This window comes from Colobus angolensis, unplaced genomic scaffold, assembly GCF_000951035.1.
Source record: "Colobus angolensis palliatus isolate OR3802 unplaced genomic scaffold, Cang.pa_1.0 Scaffold3, whole genome shotgun sequence".
NCBI lineage: Eukaryota > Metazoa > Chordata > Mammalia > Primates > Cercopithecidae > Colobus > Colobus angolensis.
The window spans coordinates 14,436,009-14,462,137 of record NW_012116265.1 but is presented as its reverse complement, the minus strand read 5'-3'; the positions used below and the strand labels follow the sequence as shown (position 1 = coordinate 14,462,137).

Below are 26,129 nucleotides of genomic sequence, written 5' to 3'. Positions count from 1 at the left end.
CTAGCTAAAACTGAGTAGTGTTTTAAGAATTTTTAAAAAGGCAGACACGTCTCGGGGTGCTAGCAGGTAGAAAGTATGATCTATCCTTAATAAAACAGTGAAAATGAAATGATTAATCTCACAAAAAAAAAAAAAAAAAGAAAAACTCTCTCCCATTTAAGGCCCACAGAACTGGGCTAAACCAGAAAACAGAGAGGCTTGTGTTGGGGAGTACTTTTGACAGATCCCTCACCCCCACCCGCATAGCCACCCACAACATAGGTGTATATTGTCTCTGTATGATTTCGTATCTGGTGCTGTTCTGCACTTCTCAGTTTGGGGGCTGAATTCCTCAGCATCCTTGCCACATTACAGAAATAGAAAGCCCAATATCATAGTCACACCACCACCCCACTTGCCACCCACAACGTAACAGAAGAGCAGGCAGCCCTCAGTTTCCGAAAGGGTTGTATTCTCAAAGTTACTTTATAAATTCTCAGAGCTCGGATTCTATTTTTCAGAGAAATGGTATATTTTCTTTCCAGAACTCAAACACCTACTAACCTACAATGTTCCCAATGTCCTAGTCAAGAGATACTATAGTCAAGTACCTGGTCACATAGGAAATGCTTTCTAAAAGGGTATGTATTTGGAACTTTAGGTTAGGATACCAATAGCATATCTTTCACCATTACAGATTTGGTAACAAGATCTGGGCCACCCAAGCACCCACTTGCTGTCTGCAAAGATCCTAGTCTAGTTAGTTCTCTATCCAGGGTCATGGCAAACATTGAGAGGAGATTCAAAGATAAGAAAGGGGCTCCAGCTGGAAAAGGACATGGTGAGGTGCTGGACTTGATGTGCTGGGAAGGGGTGAGGAGGAGGGTGAGATTTATGTGAGGGGAATAATGGGAGCAGTGGGAATTGGGGGACACAGGAAGAAGAAATGAAAGCAGAAGGAGTGGACTTTGAGGGTTAACAAAGAATAGAAGCAAAACATAATTCATTTCAATTCAACACACTTTGTTGAGCACCCAATCCAGTATGTGCCAGAAAAGTGAGCAAAGTTGAATGAGATGTGTTCTCCACAGGCAAGATCTCCTGTAAGGGAAGGAGAAAGGGACATATGCAGATTTGCATTCATGGAACATATCTGTTCAGTTCCAGACTAGAGATGCAGAAAGGGCACAGAGAAGGAGAGATTTTCCTACTTGAAGATGAGGGGACATCTCATGGAAGAGGAGGCAGTTAAGCTAGACCTGAGGATGCTAACTGCCTCACATAAGTAGGGAATGGAAACGTAAGTCCAGTCTGGGAAAATGGTGGGTGAGATGAAAGCCCAGAGATAAGAAAAGTGCCGTGTGTGTGTGTGTGTGTGTGTGTGTGTGTTTGTGTGTATGTGTGTGTATTTTCGTGTGTGTGATAGGGTGGGGGCGAGGAGATGACAACGTGCCCATAGATTACAGGGGGATGTGAGATAACAATGTACCTTTCCAAATAAACGTTCTTCTTTAGCACTATGCACATATTATCTTGACCTCTAATGAGACTGCAATCCTGCTGGTAAGTTGTGGCTCTTGTGGGACAGAAGGAGTGAGGATGGGAGAGGGTACTGAGGAGGGGCTCTGGGACTTTCAGAATTTGGCAGTTTGGGGCTAGTTGGCAAGATTTTTTCCGCTTCTTGCTTCTCCTCTATCTCAAATACTACCTGGCCTGTCGTATGACTCTCAGATGCTAATGTGGTGGGAATAAAGAAGGAAGCATGTTCTTGGAGCTCAGATTATACTTCAGGGTATCCAAGGCATCAGAGAAAGGAAACACAGGGGAAGGAAATTTTTAGAGGAAATGTGGGGGCTTGGAATGCTCCACATTTATACAATGTTTACACACTCAACATTGTTTAAAACCCGTATGAAAGACAGGGTTAGTCTGAATTTCATGAAACAATCTCTTGGGCCCCTCCTGCCCACAACTTCTTTCAAAAGGAAAAATGAAGTGCCCATTCCTCACATTTCTTCCCAAGCAAGTGAACCCCTGAAGAATGGATGGTGAGGTTGGGACTGCTCTCTGATCCCCAAATTCTGAGATACTAGAAAAAAAGACAGAGAGGAAGAGGAAGAGAAGCATGGGGAGGAAGAAGAAGGAGAAGAGGAAGAGAAAGAGGGAGAAGGAGAAGAAGGAGGAGGAGGAAGGAGAAAGGAGGAGAAGGAAGAAGGAAAAGGAGAAAAGGAGAAAGAGGGAGGAGGAGGAGGAAGGAGGAAGCAGAAAGGAGGAGAAGGAGTAGGAGGAGGAGGAAGGAGAAAGGAGAAGGAGTAGGAGGAGGAAAGAGAAAGGAGGAAGAGAAGGAATAGGAGGAGGAAGAAGGAGAAAGGAGGAGGAGGAACGAGGAGGAGGAAGGAGAAAGGAAGGAGAGAGGAGGAGGAGGAAGAAGAATAATAACAAGGAGAAGAAGAATCATTTTTCCAAATACTTGTCAAAAGCATAATGCTTCTATTAAAATATTGAAATGTGTATTTATGTTTCAGGAATTTGGGGAGAAAACAAATGTGTATAAGGAGGCAGCCACTCTTCTAAGAGCTGCACATATACAGGGCCTTCAAAGCAAAGAGAGAGTTCTGCATTTCAGGGAAGGCAAATGGCTATAGACATTCACAGAAACCTGGAGAAAGTGGATGGCTCCTGGGTGGATAGCAGCACTGATAGGTACAAAGCGAAGGAGGAGGTGGTTGGCTTTCAGCCTCTACTTTATCATCTTTTAGGGTCTGTGTATCTGACTACTGCTAGGATTGAATCTGCTGGATGTCTACAGCTGGAGGTTAAGGGATTTCACACTTGAAGTGTGGGTGTGTGCATGTATGCTGTCTGTGGCTTGTTTGTTTGACCTCAGTCTTAATGATGAACTACTAGGAAAATGGAATTTGAGGCACTCACTACCTCTTGACCATTCCTCAAGTGAAAGAACACGAAGACTTTATATTAAGATTTATAGCAACTTCAAAGCTATAATTTTGGGTCTTGAACAACATCCTTTAATGGAATTCTTTTGTTAACCACATGTATAGAAATCTCCGTGTTGTCAGCCACAGAATACCACATCTATATAACAGACTAGGCAAATATTGGCATACTTCTTTTAAAAGATTACCAATCTTACTATTTAAATGAATATGCTGAATTTTAAGTATTATGTTCATATCTTTACACTTTGAAAAATAGGAAGACATCCCTTTGCCCTAGCTGAGCTCAGGTGAAATGATAAAATCCAGGGAAAACATGTTTTGGTACTTTGCTAAAAGTGTTTGTGTTTATCTCATTCATTAGTAACCAGAGACAGACAGGAACATGTTAATCATCAAATCGGGAGGTGGGAGATCTGGATCTTATTTTTACTTGTTTCTATCCATCTTTGAGCACTATGCCTTTCTAGGATTTGAATTTCTCCTCTGTAAAATGAGGGAGGTAATAAATGGTTCTTAATGAAAGATAATAAATGGTAATAAATGAAGTGATAAATGGTTCTTAAACTTTTCTGGGTCACGAAGTTCTTTAAAAATATAAAGAAATCTTTGGACTTTTTTTCAGCAAAAACATGCATACCCAGACTAAACTGAATATAGTTTTGGAAAGGAGTTTTTATCCTATCCTACCATAGATACTATGTACTACACAACTCCAGGGGGCACAATTCACAGACTGTGATGTAAATGACACCTCCTTGGAGGTGGGCAAAGAGGTGACTCTCTTTATAGCAGTACCTTGAACTCCAAGCTAAGAACTCTTGTGCCAGATGAGCTTTAAGATTCTTTCTGGATATGAATTTCTTCAATTCCAGAAATGTCATTATTATTACCAACAACCCTATACTAATCTGGTTAGGCCGTCTTTACAAAATTCTACAGAATGTGTGGCTTAAACAATAGAAATGTATTTATTTTTTATTTTTTATTTTTATTTTTTTGAGACAAGGTCTTGCTCTGTTGCCCAGGCTAGAGTACAGTGGTGGCTCACTAGGCTCACTGCAACTTCTGCCTCCCAGGTTCAAGTGCTTCTCCCACCTGAGCCTCCCAGGTAGCTGGGGTTATAGGAGTCCACCACCATGCCTGGTTAATTTTTGTATTTTTAGTACAGACAGGGTTTCGCCATATTGGCCAGGCTGGTCTCAAACTCCTGACCTTAAGTGATCTGCCTGCCTTGACCTCCCAAAGTGCTGGGATTATAAGCATGAGCCATTGTGCCTGGCCAACTACAGAAATTCATTTTCTCACAGTTTTAGAGGCTGGAAGTCCAACTTTAAGGTGTCACAAAGTTAGGCTTCTTCTGAGATCTCCTCTCTCCTTGGCTTGCAGATGGCTGCCTTCTCTGTGTGTTTACATGATGTGAGTGTGTGTATGTGTGTGTGTATGTCCCCAAACTGCGAGTGTTTCCTTGTCTTCTTATAAGGACACCAGTATATTAGATTACTGCCTCACCCTTATGACCTCATTTAACCTTAATTACCTCTTTCAAGGCTGCATCTCCAAATTCAGCACAGGAATTTTAACAGAACACAATTCAGTCTGTAACAAATCCCAAACTGATAAACACATTGCAGAGAGTAACTAGAAAAATCAAAACATCATTCAGATCCCTTCCACAGGCAAATAAGTCTATCAAAACTTAGAATGAAATATGCTACTTTTCTAAATGGGAATTTATGATAAATAACCAGAATGTATCTGCTACTGTTCTTACTAAAGGGGAAAGTGTTACAGAGGTTTATTTAGTATTACATATATACACGCACACACACACGTATATATTTAATATATATGTATGTGTATGTGTATATATATATATAATTAAAAGTCTAACTTGATGTTGTATAAAATAAGTTAACTTTTAAGTTAATTGGCCAAATGTTGTATATACTAGGACAAAGAATGAGTTAAGAAGGAAAAAATTTTAATAACCTATAAGTGTTCTTACTTTTTGTTTTTCTTTGGGTCTTGCAAGTAATCATCGTGTAACGTAAATCGAGCAACCGAAAATGTCTTTCACGTCTGGTAAGTGAGGGTAGGGGGAATTAGGGATTGCTGTTGTTTTTGTATTTTCCCGATTTTTCTTTAACTATAATGGAGGATTAGAGGCTGAGAAGACAAGACCAAGAGTTTCTTATCATTTTTATTTATTTATTTATTATTGCTCCCCCAGTGCCACATATAGTAACCACCACCTTCTGAGTAATTCCTGAGGTAACAACCATTCTACACCCCACCCCCAGTTCCCCTAGTGCCAATGGTAGCTAAAGAAGAGAAATGTTCAAGGAGAAGATTTACATATTGCCGGATGTTCTTATTCTTAAAAGCCTCACCACGATTCAATGACTGTGTAGTCTATTCAGCAATGAGTCAAGCCTGTGAGTTAGCAGTGTTATAGACCCACCGAGAATGTATAGCACCACCCAATAGCACACTGTCCCTTCGTCTTTTTTGCTTTGCGTGTACTGACCTTTCTCTCTATTCATCTTCTGTACACCGACAAAGTATACATTTTAGGAAATTACATCTATCAGGCACAATGACTCCCTCTGTGATGTTTTACTCCCACACAACACTCCCTTAGATGAAATGGCTTTCTCTCCACCTGAATTGGGATAAGATATATGCCTGCTGAGGACTTCTGCCCTCCCATCTCTCTTCTACCACCCCTCCCTTGTGAATTATCTTCTTTATTCCTAGGGAATCTACAGTAAATACTTTGTCATCTATATTCATTTGCTTGAAATTAACAGGTAGGTGGTTGGCCAAGCAAGGCAGGAGAGACGTGGGACAGGAAAAATAAATAGTAGGCACAAGCATACCAGCAGGTGTTATTATTCCAAAGCTGTGTAGCTCTTTAGCCCCTGTTTCTATTACAAAATTTAAAATTTTTAAAAGGCACCTGCGAATCTATAGGAGAGAGTCAGTGGTTAAGCGAGTTGCCTAATATCTGGCAATTAATGTTTGACCCAGGGACTAAAATCCAGTTATTTTTGATTCCTAAAGTATGATTAAAATATGTCTCAATCATGAGATATTAAACTATTGGAAATCATACATAATAGAGTCCTTTCTGTATTACTTCAAAACCTGGTTTAAAAAAACAAAAGTATGATTTTTTTTTCATGACTTTTCAAAAGCCTTCTGATTTTCTCTGGCTATAAAGATATATATATATATATATGTTTTCTCTTGTTTCTCTTAAAGGTAAGCTTTATGCTCATTATTGGGACTGATGTTATTGATCATATCAAAGTTCTCTTTTGGAATAATGTTTCCAGGATTTTCACTTTGAGAGGATCAAAACCCAAAGAGCATCAGATGCATTTTTCTGGCATTTAGTTCCCAGGTTTGGCAGTACATTTTCAAAGTATAATTGATTTTGTCAAGGTCTTGGGTTTGGGAGTGAAGACTGGAGTATCAGGAAATGTACGTCTCTAGCCATCAACTAGTAACAAGAATGGCATAAATGTTCTGGGGACTCACTCTGACATCCAAAGGGAAGGGATCAACTTCTGAGATGAAGAGACCTTTGGTTTTGTGACGGGAACACAAAAAGCAAACCTATTTGTCCATATCTCCTAAGGCTCCAACAAATTATATGAACAACTGTAAGTTATCTGAATATGGAATGAATTAAGGATCATCAACTAATTTAAGGTAACCCTAGGTTGCAGTTCCCATTTTTAGATAGGTGACACAAAATATTTTTAATCTTTAAATTGTAAATTGCTCAAGTACTATGTAATTAATATTAATATCTAATACAAATGTTTTGGTCATCACTTAATTATCTCATATATAATTGAAAGTTGCCTATAAGTATTGCACAGGAGGACACAAAAGATATGTAAACTAATTATTATTCAGTAGTCAACACTATCATTTGCATGTCATTTGTTTTATTTTATTTCAAAGTAGGTATGTTGACATGTGTGTTGGGTGACCTGTTATAAGCATATAGAAAAACAAAAGGAGAGAATGAGAGAGAATAATTTGATCACAGTTCTCTTTCTAAAAGCATTGCTTTAATATTCTCTTATATACAGGTAGTGATAATTAAGGACATAGAATTGTTTTCTAAACACACATAAATTTATAGTTAAGAGAAAGATAGCATCTCATTTCAATGATAAAATGAGAGATCATTTAATTTTTTGTTTTTTTTGAGACAGAGTCTCTATTTCCCAGGCTGGAGTGCAGTGGTGCAATCTTGGCTCACTGCAACCTCCATCTCCCAGGCTCAAGCATTCTCATGCCTCAGCTTCCCTAGTAGCTGGGATTACAGGCATGCACCACCATACCCCGCTAAGTTTTGTATGTTTAGTAGAGACGAGGTTTCACCATGTTGGCCAGGCTGGTCTCGAACTCCTAGCCTCAAGTGATCCCCCTGACTTGGCCTCCCAAAGTGCTGGGTGAGCTACCACACCCAGCTGAGATCATTTAATTTTTGATCACAACTATTGGGAGTATTTTTAAATTGTAATTGACTTAGACTGGTATGACATTGTGGACTGAAGATTTGGTATGTTATTGCTGATTCTTCAGTATATGGACTTTCTGCATTATGTTCCATATATTCTTAAAAGAATAGGGCTCTCAAATAGTTTTATTTCAGATATGTCCATTATTTCTGGACTGTTAGTTATGCTATTTAAATTAGGTATAGCCTTGCTACCTTTTTCCAGCTTATGAGTTTTAAGAAGGATATGGTAAATTTATTCAACAAATGGTAAACACTTTTTCTAAGCATTGTTCTGGGTTCTGAAGAATCAACAGTGATTGAAGAGACAAAAACATCTACTCTCATGGAACATACATTTTAGTGGGTTTTAAAAATCACAGATTTGTCTTTTCTTTAGTCTATCAGTATGTGCTTTATATATTTTGAGATTATGTTATTAGGTGCATGCCGATCAGGACTGTTACAGCTGATCTAGCTAATTGTTTTTCTTCAGGTTATAATGATGTTTTTAGATGTAAAGTCTATTTTGTCTGGCAATAACATCTCCATATTTGTTTTCTTCTGGTTAACATGTTTCAAGCATATTAGTTAGAATATTTGTTTGACAGTATGGTAGTCTGCTTCTCTAGGTCACCTCCAGATCCAGGTTGCCTTTTCTTGTTGCTCAGCCATAGCACATTGGGTGATCTATCAGTTCAGCAAATGTTAACCAGAAGAAAACATGTGGTATGTCTACATGGCAAAAGTTGGCTCATCATCTCATCCACATTCCAGAAAAAGGGCAAAGAGAAAGCAGAAAGAAAGCATCAGCCTCTTAAGGTATGACTTAGAACTTATACACATAAATTGCAAAAGGATTTAGCAACAGAATAGTAAAACAATTTAGACCGTAGACACAGTAGATCGGTGGTTTAGGTTCAGATACTGGCTCTGGCACCTCCTGGCTGTGTGACTATAGACAAGTCACAATTGGTGCCTCATTTTCTCCAATTGTAAAATAGAGATACTTATAATAATATATATCTTATAAACATTAATCAAGTATTGGTTATTATTATTACCTTTATTTTTCTTCTGCAGTTTCTAGAATTCCTTTGTTTAATCATTTCAACCATATTTATTTTGGCAATGTATTTCGGATGGTTCTGTTACATCACATTATTTGATCCCTTATTCCACCATTGTTGTGGTTATTAACTCTCTCTCATGGTGGACTATCTTCTTACTAAATTTTTATTTTTCTTATTTTATTTTATTATTATTATTATTTTTGAGACGGAGTCTCGCTCTGTCGCCCAGGCTGGAGTGCAGTGTTGCGATCTGGGCTCACTGCAAGCTCTGCCCCCTGGGTTCACGCCATTCTCCTGCTTCAGCCTCCCAAGTAGCTGGGATTACAGGCACCCGCCACCACGCCCAGCTGATTTTTTGCATTTTTAGCAGAGACAGGGTTTCACCATGTTAGCCAGGATTGTCTCGATCTCCTGACCTTGTGATCCACCCACCTCGGCCTCCCCAGGTGATGGGATTACAGGCATGAGCCACCGTACCCAGCCCTATTTTTCTTATTTTCTACTGAAGTTTATGATACTGTAGGAGCTATGCTTGCCTCACTCTAGAAGAAAATCCCAGCTATTCTGACATTCATATAGCATATGATACTAAACAAGTCACTGTCTTCTGCATCTGAGTTTATCCTAGTTATCTCCTAAATAGCTAACATCCTTCTTTTCCTTATCAGCTACTGAGGAGAGATGGCCTTATGTTGGTTAGACGGAACAAAGAAGTTCTGCTGTCTGTCCCAAGGTTCTCAGGCTACACGTCTTTATTTAGGGTGATTCATTTTTATTTATCTTTAGCCCACCATGGTTCCATGCTGAAGAGGTAAGGAACAATAGGGTAAGCAAGCAAGCCAGCATATTCTTCTATTCTTCCCGTACCGATGAGCTTTTCACCAAAGGAAAATGCCCTCTCAGATCACAGAAACAGTAGCTGTGTAGGTGTTGCTAGTGGGGAAAAAAAATGTTTGGTATTTAAAATAGAAACATAAAATTGTTAATAAGTCTACAGACAACTTGTATTGCATGCAGAAATAAAAAATGAAGTCCTAGTACAACAGTGCTGCTTAATCTTGGATTCATTTTACAGAAGTTTAAGATTCCTCACTTCAATATATGAGGTTTTAACAAACAGAAGCGTGTTAGAATATTTGCAGCATCCAGGCATTGGGTTTGAGCCTCAAAATAAGGCCAGGGATGACATTTAAGTAAATTCAGAAGTAAAAAGCAAAGGGAAAACAATTTTAATGATGTGTCATATAATCTAAAATGTGAAAAATAACTTAGAGGTTATATACTCTGTCTTCTTGCTTCAGGGTCCCTAACAGCCATCTCTCACTTGAGCATACTGTGATGGGGAGCTCACTGCCTTGCAGTGCATCCTTGATTTTACTGTGGCTCCAAATGTTGGAAAGTGATTCCTTATGAGATAATTGCATATTTTGTAGGTTCCCCTACCACACACACACATACACAGAAGAAGTATTCTTACCTGTAGTTATTCAATATATCTCGATAGTACTGCACAAATATCCATTAAGTGTCTCCTGTGGGCCTAAAACTGTGCTCAATTGGAGATAAGGAATATTGTCATTTTCATTTTGCCTGTGAGAAAGAGTTTTCGGAGGCTAGGTAACTTGTCCAAGGAAACGATTGAGCAGAGATTTTGGACTTAAGCTGCCCAGCCCTGGAATTTAAGCTGTGTGGCTCCAGGACTAGGCCCTCATTCCCTACATGATTTCAGAATTCATGATTTCATGAATCGTGTAGGGAACCCAGATATAAATCAACTGATAGTAACAGAATGTGACAAGTGCGAACAGAACTGTACTTTAGGAAGCTAGGAAAGAACAACTAATTCTGCCTGTCCAGATTGGAAATAGTAAGTTTTAAAGACATAGATACCATCAATGTCAAAGTATTGTTATAATGTTGTTTCATCTATTTTAAGAAAAGTCTGTTTCTTCTACCTGTGACATAAACTTACATTTCAGTATCTCCCACCTCACCTCGCCATCAGTTTTGCAATGTGCTAAATTCTCAATACTACTGAGAAATGCCCTTATTACCCATCTTGCAAACATTTCTGGGGCTGCTTAATAACACTTTGTGCCTTCTGTTCAGAGAACATTCATCTCATTCTCCTCTCAAATTCTCATGTTAAGTAAATTTAATACTACATAGTATCAAGAGGAAAGTGACCGTTTATTTTAGATCTCTATCTTAGATGATGTACTTTTCATGGAATAGTTGAGTGAGACAGACACTTGAGTCAGGTGATGTTTGAACTAGGATGTTCCCAGAATTAAATGGTAGTCTCATACATTGGATCTCATGAGTACTTTAGTGTTTGAAAAGTAACTACATGGAATAAATTAAACAGAGGAAAATTCCTGGCTATGCCATTATTAAACTTTTCTGAAAATATGGTCTTTATTTGACATTTCTGAGAATGGCAACCCCTTCCTTGGAAATAAAGAATGTGGCTTCTAACACATGAGTTTCCCCCTCCCTCTCCCTTCCCCTCCCTTACCTTCCTCCTTCTTCCTTCCCCTTCCCTTTCTTTCCCTCCCCCTTTCTTTCCTTTCCCTTCCCTCTCCTCTCCTTTCCTCCCCTCTCTTTCCCTCCCCCTTCCTTTCCTTCCCCCTTCCTGTCTCCATTTTTCCCCTTCTCTCCCCTCCTCTTTCTTTCCCTTCCCTTCCCTTCCCTCCTTTCCCCTCCCCTCCCCTCCACTTACCCTCCCTTACCTTCCCCTTTCCTGTCTCCTTTTTTCGCCTTTCCTCCCCTCCTCTTTCTTCCCCTTCCCTTTCCCTGCCCTGCCCTTCCCTTCCCTTTCTCCCTTCCCTCTTTTCCTCTTCCCTTCCCTTCTCCTGCCTAGCCTTGCCTTTCTTTATCCCATGGAATATCTATCTTTGGCACTGGAAGAAAAAGTTGACCGATTTTGGAGCTCTTCAGGCTTTAAAGATTTAAGTGCCAAGTGAACGCTGGGCTTGTTCGCCTCCTTTAGGAAATCCCCTGTGGATGATTCCACCCCTCATTGATAATCTCCTTACTTTACACTCCCCTTTCTCTGCCAATTTAAAATCATTCAAGATCAAGTTCATCATAATAGTGAACTTCAATTTGCAATGCTGTCTTCCAAGATAACTTCTTTTCAAACCCTCAAAACTATTCCATGAGGTAGAGATGATTCATAGTTATACAGTTGAGGAAGCAATCTCAGAAAGATGAAGGGAACTTGTTCAAGGTCACATAGCCAGTGGACCCAGGATTTGAACTCTAGTCTTCTAACACTCAGTTCACATGTTATCTTGTCTATGAATCCTTCTTGATAGTCCCTGCTCTCCCTGCTGTAGATCAATTCCGTTCTCTATTCCTCTGTGTGCTTTGTTTATACCTTCGTTCTAGCACTTATCACGTTGTATTTGGGAAGCAGTATATTTAAATGGATTTATGGCTGGTCTAATTTGGTTTAAGTTGTTTTTTTTTTTTTTCTCCTGTTAGATCATTTACTTCCTAAGGCCTGAAATCTCTTCTTCATTATTTGGCCTGCTGGACTTCACCCAGTGCTTTGTTCGTAGTATGTATAAATTTAGTGTTCATGGAGTAAATGAATCAATGCACCAAAGTGAAAGACAGGGGCACAATAACTTAAAAAAATGTTGAACAATAATGAAATACTGCATAAATCCAATGGAAATTCTTCAAATATTTAGAAGGCATGTTTTCTAGGAAGAAGGCTAATTATTAGAATTTATTTTTTATTCTAGAGAAGAGAGAGAAAATAAAGGATCAAAGAAATAGGAAGGAGAAGTCACTAGAGAGCCCTTTCACATCCCAGAGCAGATTAGGATCTTGAAAGTTCTACCCTACCCTGACAAATAATTACTTATAAAACAATCAGGGGTTTCATAGCCTGCACTACCTGGTTCTGGGACCAGTCATGAGCTTCGTTGTTTTGGAGTTGATTTGGAGGACGTTTATAAGAAACATGTGATGAAGTTGCCTCTTTTTCTGCAGAAGATGGGCAAAGAGAATCCCATGAGTTGGGTAACATGTGAGACAGATTTTGCATTTCGTGTTTTGAAATTATGAGTGGGGGCCAGGTGCGGTGGCTCACACCTGTAATCCCAGCACTTTGGGAGGCCAAGGTTTGCGGATCATGAGGTCAGGAGTTTGAGACCAGCCTGGCCAACACAGTGAAACCCCATCTGTACTAAAAATACAAAAAGTTAGCTGGGTGTGGTGGCAGGTGCCTGTAATCCCAGCTACTCAGGAGGATGAGAAAGGAGAATCGCTTGAACCTGGGAGGCAGAGGTTGCAGTGAGCGGAGATCGCACCATTGCACTCCAGCCGAGGTGACAATTGAAACTGTGTCTCAAAAAAAAAAAAAAAATTGAAACTTTTGTAATAATGCTTTATTATTATAATAATTATTATTATTATTATTATTATTATTATTATTATTATAATAATTATTATTATTATTGATCAGTTTTGTTTGTCAGGTATATTTCTAGACAATTTACACGTATTAACTTTAAATCTGACAACAAACCTATTAGATAGATTAGATAGATGGTATAATTACTCCCATTTCACAGATGAAGAAACTAAACTACAAAGAGGCTAAGATCGAGCTGGGCATGGTGGCTCACACCTGTAATCCCAGCACTTTGAGAGGCCGAGGTGGGTGGATCACGAGGTCAGGAGCTCAAGACCAGCCTGGCCAACATGGTGAAACCCTGCCTCTATTAAAAATACAAAAAAATTAGCCGGGCATGGTGGTGCATTCCTGTAATCCCAGTTGCTCGGGAGGCAGAAGCAGGAGAATTGCTTGAACTGGGACCTGGGAAGCTGAGGTTGCAGTGAGATGAGATCACGCACTGCACTCCAGCCTTGGCGACAGAGCGAGACCCCATCTCAAAACAAAACAAAACAAAAACAAACAAACAAACAAAAAGAGGCTAAGATCTTGGCCACGTTTTCACAGTAGCTAACAAGCAGAATCAGAATTTGAACCTAGGCTGTGGAGTACCAGAATCTGATCTAAATCTGTATGCACTCTCAAAGTGTCCTCCAGGCAGGTGAGCCCAGTCTCTCTCTCCCAGACTTCAAGACCCTTTGTAGTGGTCCCTATACCTATTGCAATGATTCTGAATAAAGTCTCCTGTACCAAAAAAAAAAAAAAAAAGTATTCCCTAAATCTTTAATATTTTATCCTATAAACAAACAAATGAGATTATTCCCTCTTTTATTGTGATAACATATTATGATAACTCATTTTATTTGATTCCCTAAAACCGGATAGAGATTTCCATAGTGCTGAGGATACAAAGTTTAGACCTTTGATAACTGATCTAAGCTTAGCGGAGATCTGATATCCAATGTAAGCTTAGTGAAGACAAACAGGTTGTAAATGCCCAAATCTCTCTATGAGAAACTTATTAAGCCCTGTCTTTGAGTAAAAGAGGAAAAAAAAAATGTTGCTATATTAAAATAACTTCATTTGGAGTTCAAAAGAAGCTGAATAAGGTTTTCACAGGAAGATTTCATATTTTCTAATCCTTAAAGAAATGTGTATACAATTCAATGCAGTAAATGTCCCAGCTACACTATTCAAACTTAAGAGATTAAAAACAAATTTTTTCCAGCATCCAAACACCTGATATCCCTATTTCAGCCACAAGGAGGACAAGGGGATAACTATGGGTGTTTATTAGAAGGATAAGTTAAAGAGGCAGAAGTAGTATATACATTCTCTAAACTATAAATTTATACAAGGATGCCATTGTCTTTTTTTAATCAAATACTTGTAGAAGTGATGTCTAAAAAAATAAAGCTTCTCTTTTATACCTCCAAATAGAAAATATAATCAAAATCTGCTTTTATGTAGGATGACTTTTTTAAATAAATAAACGAAGGATGAATTATGTGGCTATAAATAAATCTACTGACATGTAATAAAGTAAAGTTGAACTGTTTTATGGTGTCCCTGAAACCCTTAGATATATTTATAGCCATGTTAACAGTCCCCAGTATTTTTTCAGGACTTTTATTTCATTTCACATTATGAGAGTTTAGTTGTTTGTTTTTCTCTCCCTAAATTGCCTTCTGGAGCCCTTTGTAGAGATAGAAAGTAAGGATCTCTACTCTTCATATTCGGAATAAAAGGGTCTTTGCCTAAAAGTCTAGGGCTCACACAGAAACAGGCGGCTCTGATGCTTTCTGGTCTGCCTGTTTCTGTGCAGTTCATATGAGATGTGCTTGCGAAGAACAACTTGACAGGTAGCTCCTGCTGGCAGCAAAGTGGCAAGTCAGAGTCTATACAAGAGAGGAGAGGCCTGTGCAGAGATAAAATGTACAGTACTGTAGAAAACAAGCAGATGGACAGAGCAACTTTGCATTAGATTCCTGATGCCTGACACATTTAAATACAATCACAAGGCTTATTTTAGAAGCCAAAGAATCTCCAGACTGTCGCATAGCCGAGGCACAGACTAATACAAGACAAAGGGTCTGATGGGTAAAGATGCTCACACCTTACCCTGGGACATTCTCTAGCAGGGTGACGACGGGGTGGGGGACATTTAAACAGCAAGAGGAGAAGGTTTATAATACCAATTCTAAGCCTGAAGTAATCAAGGGGTTTTTAAAAATTGCATTCCATTTAGAAATTTCAGGATCCAAAGAGTATGGTTAGGATTCCGTGGAGGGGGTTATTCAAGTGGAGCTAAGCGTGGTTGTTCCTGTGAAATTATTTATATTTTTCAACTTGAAATCTGGGTGAGCATAGTGTTTCTAAATCTGTTTCTCTTCTTTTCTATCTTAAAAGTGGACTCTCATTTTCATCCTGTAGCTGTACACTTGATTCCCAAGTGTTGTCACTCAAGGGACTCACTAGAAAAGACAACTCAAGAGGAAGAGGAGAGCTTTTGATGGTAGGACAAGGGATGACAAATCCTTCGGCTGTAACTCTAGCTACAGGCAGTATTTAGAAAGTATCACTGCAGCTAAACATCTTTAAAAATGTATTTAATGTGTTAGACTAATGTAAGCTCTAAAAGACCTAAAAAGAATAGGATTCAGAAAAGATATCCACATAGGAATGTATTAACTAGAGGGAGGGGCAGGAGGGATAAGAAATACATGAACAAATTAACAGTGGAGTAAATTGGAGAGGAACATTCAGTTTATTAGGATAATTCGGGGTTGTCTTTTTGTAGTGCAAGAAGTAAAATAGACCTGTCTTCCATTTGTCCTCTGAAGACTCTTCTCAGTATTTAACTGTGTCCCCAAATGGAATCGCACTTACCGAAATTCATGGTGACTTCTTTTGACATTTGGCAAAAACTAAATAAATAAATTATAAGTATGACAAGGGAAATGAATAGTTAGTTCCAGCTGTGATGCACCAGCAGCATTTCCAGATTTTGTACCACATTAGGGATTTATTTTCCCTTTATTGCCCAACAGAGAATTAATTGGAAGGTCCATCTAAGCTTCCCACACATCCTCAGAATGAAGTCAAAGCAGTCTCCAATGCTCAGTGCCAATTTAAAAAAAACAAAACAAAAAGGAAAACAGTAAGTGGGTAGGTGGTCGGTTTATCAAGTCTGGAAAAGCTTGTCTCTGGGGATTCACATTGCTAAAGCCAGACAAATGCATCAGCAAAATTAATGGCATAAGGAAAACGTGAGTATGAGATTGGCAATTGATTCACTGAGTTCATTCATTCAGCAAGTATTTACTGAGCTCCTATTATGTGCTACCTGTTGTTCCACACACACAGAATACAGGGGAGAAAATGAAAAAGACTCAGCCCTCAGAGAGCTTATGACCATTTTAAGGAGATAACTATGAACAAATACACAGATAAAATAACTTCAGACATGGAGAGTGCTGTCAAGGAAATAAAACAAGGTAATGGGAGGGGATGCCTTTCAAGGGTGGTGGTCCGCTTTAGATGAGGACCAGAGAGGGTCTCCGAGGAGGTGACATTTGAAATGCACCCATCACATGAAAATCTTGGGGAAAAGCCTTCCAGACAGAAGGGGACAACAATGCTATAAAGGCCTTGGGATGAGAAAGAACTTCCCATGATCAAAGCAGAAAGACCTGGGGAACTAAAGAGTAGCAAGGAATGGGGCATGTGGCAGGAGATGGAGCTGAAGCATTAGGGGTAAGCCGAGTCCTCTAGGCCGCTTAAGGCCAAAAGTACAGTGGAAATCCATCTGGGGACTATATGGAGGAGTGGTTGAATTGAGGGGAAATTATCATGGATATTTAGGATATTAAGATATTTTTTCTGGCTTTTCTAGCATTAATAGCATAAGACCCTAACCATGTACTTAACCTGTACTTCACCATTTTAGAGCTTCAGCTTATTTTTCTAGTGGACAAAGAATATTGCCACTGTTTGTCAAGTGCTGTGCCAGATACTGTGTATTTTCTAATTTTAAACCCCCAACAACCTCGAGAGGGAGGCATTTCCCTCATTTTACAGAGGAGGAAACTGAGGTTTCAATGGAAATGTCCATAAACCACCCCTTCCCCTTGCTGTGGTATCACTGAGCACATGCTCCTGGTTTAAGACACTGTAGGTGGGGGCACACCAAAAGGTATGGAAGACCTTGTCAGAGGGCCATTTCCTGGGAGGCTGTGGATCCTGATCACTCTTACAACTGAGAGCCAGGGCAGTTAGGGTGACTGTGCATCATTTACTATGAGCAGCTTGGAGCTTTTAGAGGATACCAATTTCAGAACCAGAATACCAATTCACTACCACAAATTCTGAAATGGACTTGATGTATGACCTTGAAGGCAAATTATCTGTAGGTTTGGTATCTTTGTCTGTTAGAGAGACACAATGCTATTTCCTCAGTATCTCCTTGGGGTGTCTCAAGGATGAACAGGGCTGTCTTAATCCTTGTTCTTTATCCTCAGGGGGTTTGAAATGAGAGTGGAGTATATAATAGGTGCTACGAGCTCCTTTTTAAAAAGCTTCCTAAACACAACATATATATGTTTTAACCAGTAAGTATTGTTCACTCACCTCCCCTTCCTCCCTGCAAATGTAATGGGCTTTTTACCCAAGGTGAATGGTAGGAGGGAGTCAAAGCTAGCAAGACCTGTGTGGACAACGACCTGGACTGAGAGGGCAGCCTTGTTGGGTTTGTCCTTCCTGCCCATCAGACATAGTGGAGGGGTGGATGCCGCCTGGTCCACAGTGTTACCGTGTCCTGGCAGAGCCTTGGGTCAGTCCCCTCCTGGAGTCACAGATGGCCACGACAGAGGACAGGTGCTGCCACTCTGGCTTTCCCCTGCGTGTTCAGTTTTGAGGTAAACACCGTGCTGTCTTTGATGCCCAGCGCTCAGGGGACTTCACCCACCTGGGGCAGCCCTTCTGCAGCCGGTTCCGGACAGGCCGGTCACTTCTCTTTGAGCCAGCCGACGAGGCCCTCTCCGTTTCTGAAGTTTTTTGATCAGGACTACAGGCGCGGACGATAACCTCTGGATTTTGAATCCCAATAGTGTCCTCTCCATCACCGGGGGTGGCAGCCACCTTCCGGAAGGGCTGCCAACCACGGAGCCCTTCACCCTTTGGGGTACCCGGGCCACCACTCCACCTTCACTTTTGGGAGTCCGGACTCAGATTCCCATCATTCGCCCTGCGGGTAGGTCTCTGGGCATCTTAACCCCGGGAGACACACGCGCCTGGAGAGTGGCCGCCCGAGCCACCGCCAGGCGGGGAGGAGCGCGCGTGCGGCACCACCGCGTGCAGCAGCTCCAGCGCTCGCGCTGACTCAAGTGGTTTATTTTTATTTCTATTTGGAGCTACTTCGGCCTTAGCCGCCGCCCTTAGTTTTCCTTCCAAATTGCGAAAAGGTGCTTTCATGGCCCGAGTTTGGTTACACGCGCCTGGGAGAGAAGCAGGGGACGGGTGATAAAGAAGGTGCAGTGTCGGTCTGTCGGTGTCACACACGCGCGCGCACACGGCGGGGCGGGAGCCGGGGGAGCGAGAGGAGGGCGGGCGGCGAGTGCTGGAGGCTAGCGCGGGTGTATACGAGCCTGTGCTTGAATGGGGAGGGCCGGGATTCCGGGTCGCTCTGGCCCCTCCTTCCTCCGGAGCCAGCCAGTCCCTCGGCAGAGCGCTGGGGCTGCACTGATTTGCTCTCGGGAGTGCGCTATTTGCATATGACTTGCCCATTTGTGAATTTGGCTCCCCAACTCCTCGCTTCACTTCACCTGTGCCTCCCTGGTCCGCGCACTTCGCAGGCGCCCGCCAGCTTCTCTGCCACTTCTGCCGCCTGCCGGGGACCTCCTCTTGCGCTCTAGCTGATTTCGCCCACCCACCTCCCTCCACACCGTGCCACGTTGGTTTGGGTGGCTGCTCCTCACCGGGTTCCTCCTCCTCTCCTCTTTCCCTCCAGTCCTTCTTGTTCTCTTCCTCTGGCTGCGGTGGCTGCTGCTGCTGCTGCCTTTCATCCAGTTGGGAAACCCAGGAAGCCGGCGGCTGCTCCGTGGCGCTAGTTCAGCACGTGCAGGGTTAAAAGCCTCGCGCCCTTCCCCGGAGACTCCCAGGAACACCCGAAGAACTCTTCCACTTACAGCCCCCTTTTGCCTGGCAGTTCTGCATTGCATCTCATGGAAGTGGAAACAGGAAAATAAAAATGTTCAAACTCCTTGGATGTTGGGATAAACTCACCTGAACCCACTTGGGGTTCGGGCTGCCTCCTTCTCTTTCTTCATTACCACCTTTCCTGTGTGGCTCCCAGGAGTGTGCAGTTAAGTCATCAGACTCGCGGTGCCTAGAGATCCGGAGGAAGCCGCGCCGGTCTTCCCCTGACATGCGTGGCATGCCGGGGCTCCCTAGGAGGTTTGCTATACCTGGGAGGACTCTGGCATCCTAAATTTCAGCCCCGGGAAAGAGAAGGGGCTTTGCCTTTTATCTTTTTTTTTTTTTCTTTAAGTAGTATTTTTTTTTTTTTCTAACTGATTCATCATTGTCTTGAAAGCGCATATTGCTTCCCTCTTCCCCAAATTCTGGCAACTCTTCCTCCCGCTATGATGGGCCCTTGGGCATCATGAACTTCATTACTCTTCACTGGCTGGAATTCAAACTGCCCATCTGTAGTGGTCCCGTGCGTTGACCATGCACCTGAGAATCCACGCGAGACGGAGCCCTCCTCGCCGGCCGGCCTGGACGCTTGGGATCTGGTCCCTGTTCTGGGGATGTATCGTCAGCTCTGTATGGAGTTCTTCTAATGTAGCTTCCTCCTCCTCCACCTCATCCTCGCCGGGGTCTCACTCTCAGCACGAGCACCATTTCCATGGCAGCAAGCATCACTCAGTGCCTATTTCTATCTATCGCTACCCTGTTTCCCTTCGAGGAGGGCACGGTAGGTCTCTCTGCTCTTTATCCTTCTAATGGGGCATAGCAATTCCTTAACCCACTCGCCTTGCAGGTAGTGTCAAAGGTGGGAAGAGACTTAAAAAAAAAAAAATTAAAATGATGAAAAGCATCGTATGTCCATGAGGGAAGCAAATTTCTACTTTCTCATAAAGGTTAGTGTTTTCTGCCCCTAGCCCCCGACCCCCATCTCCACTTTTCTCTAAAGGCTTTTCTCCTTCGCTCCCTCATTCATAGATGCACAGACACTACACTCTCTTTGCAACCTTCTACTCTCTCCACCCCTACAGAGACAGGCAACTTACCAGGTGAGTCCCAATGCTGTACTTGGAGAAATATTCGTTCACCTTGCTTTCACCCTTCTTTGCTGTGGGCTTGCTTGGGAACTAGTGGGGGTGGAGTGGGAATAGCTGACAATAGGAATCAGGTTTTCAGCCTGAAGTTGATTGAACTGTTATAAAGTAGCCTGTGTGGTAATGGTCAGGGAAAAGTAGCTGAATATAAGAAGGCAGAAAATATAATTAACAACCCGTGGCCATTTGTGTTGATTTTGGCAGCTTTATGTTTGTCCACATGTCTAGCGGAAAAAGCAACGATCTCCAAAACGACACATCTAATATTGCTATCAGTGAGGAAGCAATATGTAAGATAAGGCTAAGTTCATTTATAATTTACCCAAGTGTGAATGATAGTAACTTCGATTCCCCATGTATGCAAACGTTATTTCATTTTTAGGTAGCAGAGATGGGCTTGTTCACACAATACAGGTATGATGTGTTGTACTCCAAACAACCCTCCTTACATAGCTATTGAAGGAAGAGATCTATGGCTCTGAAAATGATATTCAGCTCTTAGCCGGCTGCCTCTAAAAGGGCGATGTCTGCAGCTAAGGTAAGAGCTTGCTGTAGTAAACCGTTCTAAAGAAAGGAGCTTCTTTATTTGTTTACTATGCACTCCACTCTGATGGGAAGGAGAGTAGGGCACACAGAAACGGAGACTGGCTGCAGGAGCAGCCCTCCAGGGAACATGAGCGTGAACCATACTAGGGGGGGTTCCTGCCCTTGTATTTTGAAGACTGATAACATCCAGACCCTATTCGGAAAGTTGATTCTTCCTGCTGCCTCCTAGCCCTGGGCTTCCGCTCTGTGCTGTCTGTAGTGTAAGTGGAAGCACATTGAGAAAATGCCAGCACATACTCTGGCTCTTTTTGACTCTGTCTTCAAATTTTCTTTGATGGAGTTGTCAAGCAGCTTGCAGCTTGTAAGGTTGGTGGAGGGGGATGGTGAAAATAAGGGATTACTTGCTCTTGGTCTGGTGGCTCTTTTCTCTGTGACTCCTGCTGGGTCTGGTGTTGGCTCCCTTAAAAAAGAAAGAAGCAAACAAACCTAGGAGAGAAAAGAGCTACAACCACCAAAAAAGCAATTTCATTGACATGGAAACTTAGCTCCTAAGGGGGAAAGGGACTGGGGGGGAGTGGGTAAGACAGAAAAAAAAAAGGGAGTGGAGATAGGGGAAGCCAGACAGACTATTACTAATAGCCATAATTAAACACGGAAATGCTCAGAGATAATTAGCTAAATTTTGCTAATTATTGTAAATGATCAGCAGGGAGAGGAAGATTATGCATTAGAGGTTATGGATGGCAGGGTCTTGACGTCTTTTGTTTGGGATGTAAACAGTTACAGCAGATACTAGTAAGTCATGGAATTTGCAGAGCATTACTTCCCTAGGGTCCCTAAGTCAGAGTCAGCCTCTCCTCTCTCTCTCTCTGTCTTTCTGTCTCTCTCTCATAAAGGGGTTGAGACTTGCACAGGTTAAACATGATCCTTTATGTAGTTTATTTCTTCAGGATCGGTCGCTCAGTTGCTCAGTCTCCTTTAAATCTTTTTGACTGGTCCCCAGTCTGGTTTCTCATTAACCTACATCTGACAAGATTCAGTGTGATGGAAAATAAGAAGAAAGTAAGTAAATGGCTAGAGACCCCAGAAAAGGCCCTCAGACCCACCAGAGCTGTAGAGTACAGTGAACTCCAGGGTCTGGCATGGCTGAGATAAGAAAGCTAATGAATTCAACTCTTCAGAATCCTCTTTCCATCCTGAAGTCCCAACTCATTGATTTGGGGCTTGGAGAGTGAATGCATCTGTATTAAGTAGACTCCTTGCATATTAAATTGGTGTTTTGAGCATAAAATCAAGAGAAGCAGCAATCAACAAAATATCCCTACTTCTGGCTCCCATTCTGCACCCAAGCTGTGACCCTTTGCAGCTCTAACTAAAAGGACCAGAAGACCCCACAGAGCTTTGCTAATGCACTTCTTATTACTTGGTGTACACTTGCTTTTTCCTAGTCCAAGACAAAGACCTAGCGAACAGCAGTTCTTTTAAAAAATAATTTGGGTGGAGGTAGTAGGAGGCATGGCACCAAGAGACTGATGGTTGTTACTGATGATTTACTGCCAGTCTTATTCCAGAGTTAAAGGCAGCACTCTCTATTGTCTGTGAAGAAGTAAATGCCCTTGATTTTGGTATGAAACACAGCTAGAGCCTTGAGTCCAAGAATCTTCTTTGGACTTAAGAGATTGTTGGTTTTTTAACTACACTTGCTCTTCTCTTGCCCATTTCCTGAGAACCCAAAGTCCTCAAAGCTGCTGTTTGTCAGTTGGTGCTCCAACCCCCTTTCCCCACTATCCAGCCCTATAGAGGGATTCGTGCTAAGACAGGTGGAAGAAACAGAAATCCTCCAAATAGCTGATATTTTACCTACGCTTTTGCCTGTGCTTGGTTCCAAGCTTTAGAAAATTGTTCATATTATAGATTTGCTTAAAGCCTTTATCCCAGGACAGCCTAGAGGATGCTGGGATTCTTTGTGAATTATGGAGACTAAGGCCACACTTATCTGGGGTGATGCAAAGTGTCTCACATTAGGATTGTGTTTCAGGATGGGATTAACTCTCTTCTTAATGGGAATCTAGTAGGCCCTTCCCCATTCTCTTAGAGTCCTCTCCCCACATTCATGCTGTCTTCTGTTCACCAGTCATTCAGTCAATACTCATAGAGCACGTACTCTGTGCCAGGCTGTGTGCCACTGCTGAAGATACAGAACCAAATAAGACATTGTGTTGTTCAGCTAGGAATAATTGCAAAAGCATATATATATATATGCTTCCATATTTCAAAAAGTGCAAGGAGTGGGTGGAGATCCAAATACCAAGCCAAATTAATATAAAATCAAAATATCCTTTATAAAATGAAGGTTTACATTATCCTGTTATTTAAAGTATCCCCCCAGGTTCCTTTTCATCTTTGGCTTTATTTCCATATGTAAATATCATTTTTTAAATCAAAGTGCAAGGTAGTTTAGTGATTACAGATATATAAATAGTAAAATATATTTGTTTGCCAAACTTTAATTACATAAGCGACTTTTGTATATTTTTTTCCTTCTTTTTTTCCCTCTCTCTCACCTTCAAGAAATCCAATGTGGCTGGGCACGGTGGCTCACACCTGTAATCCCAGTACTTTGGGAGGCTGAGGTGGGGGGATCACCTGAGGTCAAGAATTCGAGACCTGCCTGGCCAATGTGGGGAAACCCTGTCTCTACTAAAAAACAGAAAACAAACAAACAAAAAAACCTCCAATGTACATCTGCCTAAAAAATTCTTCAGTATTTGTAGTTTAAAGGCAGATTTCTCTAAGGATTCAAGGTTTTGTATGTACCTTAAATGTTATCCTCTATAAAACAACAGAGTTTCCTGCCTCTGTAGACATTTGTGGGGACTAGTTGAGGACATAAAACTCTTGGAAAGCTCAGTTTTAAAAGGGAACACACCATGATATATTTGCAGGAAGAACTCTTGCTCAGAAAGCAGGGTGTGTGAAAAGGAGTGGGTATAAAAGTCCTTTTCAAACCATCTTGCAGAAGTGGTCGTGGTGGGCCCACTTGTGACACATGATCCTGGAGTCTTTCTTGGGCTCATTCCTTGTCCCAGGGATCCACCCCCAAAGTTTTTTCAGCCTTGGGGGCTTGTTTTGCTTTGATCTATTGAGTGCCTTCTTCTGCTCAGCCAGCTGCTTTCTAACCACTTTATGCCTTCCTTCTTGAGATTCGGGGAGTTGAATAATTCATACTGTTGGTTGACAGATCAAATGATAAGATTTATATATCTTTGGCCTTGGTGATGAATTAATTAAATTGATTTCTTCTTCTTTGGCTCTTCTAGATGCATTGTTTTTCATCTCTAAAATTCATTGGCAAGTGGTGGGTCTGGAGATTAATTTGTTCTTGAGAGACCACCATGGGATGATTATAATATCCTAGTGTAAATGTATTCAGGACTTTCATCATGGATCACTGGGTGGTGTGGAGTAGGGGCAGCAATATCATAGAGAGGAGAGATAAGATATCAGAACAAAAAACAAGACACACACAAAAAAACTTGCCCATACTGGCTGCGGGATGAAATTTTACAGTAAGAACTTGATTCCTTTTGCCTCAGATTTTGAATCTAAAAGAGGCGTGTATTTCATTTTACATTTTAGTAAATGAATTTATCAACCCTGAAGAAGTTGGCTTCACTAGAACTCTGGGTGATCAGGGAGGGAGGCAAATCTCTGAAGATTAATCTTCAACTTATTCATACTTTCCTCCTTATATTAGTTTGCTAGGGCTGCCTAAAGTACTAAAGTACTATAGACTGGGTGGTTTAAACAAGAGAAATTTGTTTGCTCAAGGCTCTGGAGAGTAAAGGTCTGAGATCAAGGTGTCAGCAGGTTTAGTTCTTTCTGACATCTCTCTCCTTGACTTGCAGATGGCCGTTTTCTCACTGTGTCCTCACAGGGTCTCGCCTTGATCTATATGCATGCATCCCTGGTATCTCTTTGTGTGTCCAAATTCTCCCTTCTTTTAAGGACATCCATCGGTTGGATCAGGATCCACCCTAAAAGCCTCATTTTAACTTAATCATCCCTTTAAGTGCCCTGTCCTTAAATACACTCACATTCTGAGGTACCAGGAATAAAACTTTGACATATGAATTTGGAAGAGACACAGTTCAGCCGCTGATGCTCGTTCTCCTCACCACCCCCTCCCCCCGACCGCCCACCCACCAAGTTATTGGGAAAGAAGTAAAGCTGTACTGTTTAGTGAATCCCCACTGGACTTAAACTTTCACAGCAGAAAAATAAAACTTCAGTGACAATGGTTGCAATTTACAAAATTCATAAGATAGTGACCTAAGTGGTAATGCTGTGTTTACATATATGGGGAAAACAACAGCTATTGGTTCAGTGAAGACGTGTTTGCTTTCTTCTCAGTTTATCTTCTGTGAATGAGTCCAGATCTTTATTTGCACATAGACTGATTCTGTCTGACTGCAGACACATGCTCTAATGTCCACATATTAATGCTTTCTTTACCTAGACCTGCTGCCCTTCTGAGCCAGACCCTCCACCCCTGCCACTGACTCCTTTATGAACTACAGTTGCTCACTTTTTGCCTTTCCTGAGACACAAATTACCAACTACTTTCACTTCTCAGCCTTTGGTGAATAAAAGATAAAATATAGGTTAACTAAGTATAAATTTCTCATTTTTCAATTTTCAAATTTCTCAATTGAAAAATATGTTACTTAAATAAGCATCAATTTCATTATTTTTCTCTTCAATTTTATTTTTTGAAAGTTCATCTGAAAATACAAATATGAGGTAAATTGTTATTTTATGACATGGTTATGAACCTTGGTGAGATGATTGAGAGACTATGTAATGTATAAAGCTCTGGTTGTTCTAAATCCTAAGCAAAGCATTCAGTCTTTGGGGAAAGCGAATACCTTTCTTTGTTTGTTTCTGTGCTCAAAATGTGTGCTCATGATGATAATAGGTAAATAATAATGGTGCTCTAGTGGACAGGGTCATGTTAGGTGAGGTGGGAACAACTATGGTTGGAGGAAATAGCCTTCAACCTTTGGTTCTAAGAAACTTTGTCTCTAAGAAACTAAGTCACTAAGAAACTTTGTGAACCTGCCATCCTGGCTAACATGTTGAAACCCCGTCTCTACTAAAAAATACAAAAAACTAGCTGGGCGAGGTGGTAGGCACCTGTAGTGTCAGCTATTCGGGAGGCTGAGGCGGGAGAATGGCGTAAACCCGGGAGGTGGAGCTTGCAGTGAGCTGAGATCCGGCCACTGCACTCCAGCCTGGGTG

General features: G+C 41.4%; 1 protein-coding gene across 5 annotated transcripts in view; it reads left to right on the top strand.

Moving 5' to 3' along the window:
- The window catches only part of NRXN3 (neurexin 3), a 1,638,519-nt gene that overhangs the window by 1,037,506 nt on the left and 574,884 nt on the right, over positions 1-26,129 (top strand). For 3 of the 5 annotated variants that reach the window (XM_011949474.1, XM_011949477.1, XM_011949476.1), the window contains exon 1: positions 18,340-19,918. The exons of the other annotated variants lie outside the window; for them this stretch is intronic. In XM_011949474.1, coding sequence (XP_011804864.1) covers positions 19,672-19,918 — 247 coding nt within the window. In that variant the 5' untranslated portion in view covers positions 18,340-19,671. Of the gene's footprint in view, positions 1-18,339; positions 19,919-26,129 lie in introns of those variants that run through there. 5 annotated transcript variants of the gene reach the window in all.